This window comes from Gossypium hirsutum, chromosome A01 (assembly GCF_007990345.1).
Source record: "Gossypium hirsutum isolate 1008001.06 chromosome A01, Gossypium_hirsutum_v2.1, whole genome shotgun sequence".
Taxonomy (NCBI): Eukaryota; Viridiplantae; Streptophyta; class Magnoliopsida; order Malvales; family Malvaceae; genus Gossypium; species Gossypium hirsutum.
In genome coordinates this window covers 1,409,031-1,413,498 of record NC_053424.1, presented here as the reverse complement: position 1 = coordinate 1,413,498, position 4,468 = coordinate 1,409,031, and the positions used below count along the sequence as shown (strand labels likewise).

The window sequence follows — 4,468 nt, the reverse complement described above, 5'->3', positions numbered from 1 at the left end:
AAATGAATAAAAAATTTTGTATTCCTGTCCCGTACTATTTACTTGACACAAATTAACAAGTGTCAACATCACAATTTAAATGACTGCTCCCATATAAATTTAAATGTAATAAATAATGTTGGGCATGCCACCAAACTGCTAGGCAAGCACTACAAGGAACTTTGGAAAAGAAAAAGTACCTTTAAATAATGTGAGTGTTACATTCTTAGAGCATTGAATCTATATGGAAAAAACAAAACATGTTAACATTAGGGAAGCTTCTAACTTTTTTTCGTCCTTTCTTTCTTTCTTTCTATTTCTAGTTTTATAGATTATCCTCATTACATCAAATATAAATACTAATGTAATTATTTTTTTTCAATTATTCATGACTTATTGGACTGACTCGATTGATTATACTAAAAATTGATTAGGGTATTAGTCTAAAAAGCGACAAAAAGTCGGTTGACTTATAAATCGATAAAAATCAATTGAAACAGATTGAAAAAAATAGGATATATCAAATTCTATAATTTTAAATTTTTTAAATTTTTTAAATTTTTAAAAATTTATTTACTTTAAATCAAATTAACCAATTAGGTCGATCAAACTAAAAATTAATAGTCTAACTAATTCGACCACTAATTTAGTTCTAAATTTGTAAAAATTGATTGGATTTCGGATATTTATAATATTATATATGCTTGTATAATATAAACTATGATTTCATAATATAAAAAAAATATACCATATATTTATATAGCCTCACTTTTCTTTTCGTGCAGGCTTATTTTTTTTTATTCAAATAAATTTAAATATGGAACAAAAATCTGAATTTAGAAATTAATAATGTCCTGCTATTTTTGTATTGTTGTGCAAACACGTATCTATTTTTATATAAAAAGGGTTATAATTTTAATCTCTCCACTTTTTATTTTGGAATAAAATAATTTGGATGTGAAACCCTTTTTTTTTTTTGCCTTAAAATAAAAAGAAATTTCGGATAATAAGTTAGGTGGTATCCCAAGCAAAGGATCCCATGTTTGTTGTTAATGGCACTTGCCCATCGAAATTTTATTTATATAAAAGAAATAATAATAATTCTTTTAAGCCTTTTGATTACTATATTAATAAATTATATTAGTTGATTAAAAAAAATAAAAAGGAAAAGGATAGTATGAAAGAAAGGAGGATATAAAAAAATTTAAATAAAGCTGGAAAGCCATCATCTTTCTGAAAAGAAATTAAAAATATAATAAAATTATTTTTTAAATGGTATAAAATTATTATTAAAGAGAATTACATAGGGTTACTTTTAGTCCACAGTTTCTAAGTTGGCAGATTTGGCAATATGCTGATTAGTAATTATACTAAGAAAATTATCAATAAATGTTTAGTGATTGGTATTCAAATAAAAAACTATTTTGATATTTGATATTCTTTGAATTTGTGTCGTGAGTTAAAATTTAAATAAAAATAACCATTTCAACAGAATTTATTAATTTCGATTAAATTATTTTGGTTTTTTTTATATATTTACAATAAATATATGGTTGATCACAGCAGTTTTTATAGCATAAATGGATGAGATTTTTAATAAAAAAGACAATTTTTTTTTTGATTTAACGTATAAGGACTAATTTGACTAATTTTTAAGTATTTGGACAAAATACAATCTAATTCCTAATATAGGGGACTCCATTGTACTTTTACCAACAATGGTAATTGCAAGAATCACCAATAGTCATCGCAAGAGCATTTCCCCAAGTGGAAGTGATGGAACCTGCATGAATCTCTAATGGTGATTCGGCGTCCCGTAACCATCGATACATGTTTTGCAAAATCGTGGCAGTGTTTACATGCCCGGAGATTCTTGAAAATGACGATTGGAACATTGTTTGGTACCAATATGAGCCCAAATGCTACGGCAAGTCTCTCGCTATGCTCCATTAGCAGCTGTTTCCGTTCGGGCAAACCAAATGACACATCCTCTTCGGTTAGATGGACGCTTTCGACATCCGTAACTGAACCGTTTAATTCTTTCAACTTTCTGTAAATGTCATCGGTCCGAGGATGGTGTTTATCGCCCACTACGAACCGATGTACCTTACCCTTAACAGTAATCCAGCTACAACTAAGTTCCTTTTTCAACTTTCTTGCACCCATCACACTTCGTACACGAGCTGCTTCGTCCCATTTTCCGTGTGAACCATATAGGTTAAACATCAAAATGTAACCTGCAGTATCATCAGGATCCAGCTGAAGTAGATTTTCGGCTGCGATTTCCCCAAGTTCGAGATTCCGGTGGATCCAACACCCACCCAACAAGCATTTCCAGCTCATTGCATCAGGTTCAAAGGGCATATTCGTAACCAATTCATATGCCTCCTGAAGCAACCCAGCACGAGCGTATGCATCAACCATACAACAATAATGATCAATAGTCGGATCCACACCATATTCACCGCTCATTGACTCTAAATAAAGCTCAGCTTCCGTAACCAAACCAGAATGACTACAAGCGGTTAAAACACCAATGAAGGTAACTTCATTCGGCCTTGCGGTTGAGCTCTGCATCCTCCTGAAAAGCTTTAAGGCTTCGGAAGCATTGCCGTGATAAGCATGACCGCATATTATCGCAGTCCAAGCCACGGTATCGGGTTCATCTATAGACTCGAAGGCTTGATTCGCATAATCCAACCTACCACATTTCGAATAGAAAGTAATCATTGCACTCTCTCCATGAACATATGAAACTAAACCCCTTTTTATTGCATCTGCATGAGCTTGAGCTCCCATGTTATAATCTGCAAGAGCTGAACATGCTTGGGTTATGCTAGTATATATAAATGAATTCATAGCCATATCTTTGAGCCTTAATGACCTAAAAATCTGCAATGATTTCTCAAATTCACCAATTTGGCAATAGCCAGTTATTATAGCACTCCATGAAGCATCATTCGGTTCGGATATCCTCTTGAAAGCACGACGAGCCGAATCAAAACACGAGCATTTGATGTATAGATCGACAACAGGAGTTCCCACAGAAACATCGGATTCCAACCCGAGTTTAACAATGTAACCATGGATTTGCCTCCCTAAGTTCAGATACTCCAACCCGGAACACGCTTTGAGAGTGATTGAAAACACGAACTGGTCCATTTCGACACCTTCCTTTAACATTCTAATAAACAATGCCAATGCATCTTTCTGTTTGCCAGCTCGGGTGTATCCCATCATCAATCCTGTCCAAGCCACGGCGTTTGTTTCGACCATTTGATCGAAAACGAGCTTAGCCCTTTGTAGCTGCCTGCATTTCACGTACATATTGGAGATTGCTGTGATCACAGAAACATTGGTGCTTAACCCAGTTCTTATAACGAGAGAATGAAGCTGTTCCCCAATCTCCAACACAGAAGGATCTGATAGACTCTTCAAGAGGTTGGTGAAAACGGTGGAATTCAATCCAATTCCCAACTCAATCATTCGAGTACATAGCCGAAAAGCTTCCTTTAACCTTCCTTTCTCTGAGTAACCAGAAATAAGTATACCCCAAGACGCCACATCTTTTTCAAGCATTTCATCGAACAGTTTCTCGGCATCCCGAAAGCTCTCACAGGCACAATACATCTTCAAAACACAATTCTCGAGGTACCTAGATGGGTTCCCCAAACGCCGGTGAATCAATTTGCCGTCCGATAAAGAAGCCATTTTGCCGCAGGCTTCGAGAAGTGATTCGTAGGAATGGGGGTTGACGAGAACGCCGGCTTCGTCCATTTGTTTGAGGAAATCACGAGCCTCTTTGAGTTTCCCTTGCTTAGACAATGAAACCAAGTGCAGGTTCTCGAGCTGACCCTGCTGTTGTTGGCCATGGGGATTTTAAATGAAGAAGAGGTGCTTTTGAGAGATACCGATGAAGGTATTCGAGCAAAGCGAGCTGCTGCTGCTGTTTGCGAAGGAACGGAAGGCGGCAAGGAAGAGCTGGCCATGTAAATTTTTTCCCCAGAAAATTTCAGTTTAACCCCAGCAAATTGTACATCGGGAGAGTTGGTGTTCTTTTGGTTTAATTTGAATCTAGTCCTTTTACTCTTCTAATTATTGAAATTTAGTCAAATTTTACTCATTTGTCTGATTTAAAAATTAAAGTCGGATGCATTTGGTTCATCAAATGTACCATTAAAACCCATAATCTCACATTTTAGAATAATATTTGTTTGGATTCTATACATTTCGGCCAACCATTAATATCAAATTACCAAATAGTATCAAGATTCCGGAATATAGAATGTACTTAGGTCGTAATATTAAATTTTGGATAAATTTTCTTTTCTTTTTATCAAATTTTCCATTTAATTTTATTAATTTAGCCTAATTAAAAATAAAAATCTATATTTTTCTTAGACTGCATACTTTTAAAATTGTAATTATTATATTTAATATAAAATTTTATTTATTGATATATTAATTATGATTATCATTATTATTTATA

The 4,468-nt window shown here is 34.0% G+C and overlaps 1 protein-coding gene across 1 annotated transcript; it reads right to left on the bottom strand.

The window, feature by feature from the left end:
- Positions 1-1,542: 1,542 nt before the first annotated feature.
- Positions 1,543-4,035, bottom strand: LOC107928792 (pentatricopeptide repeat-containing protein At5g13270, chloroplastic). The gene is given in 2 exon segments (XM_016860058.2): positions 1,543-3,840; positions 3,843-4,035. Coding segments are annotated over 2 exon segments (2,253 nt in total). The 5' UTR covers positions 3,969-4,035; the 3' UTR covers positions 1,543-1,713.
- Between the last annotated feature and the right edge of the window lie 433 nt (positions 4,036-4,468).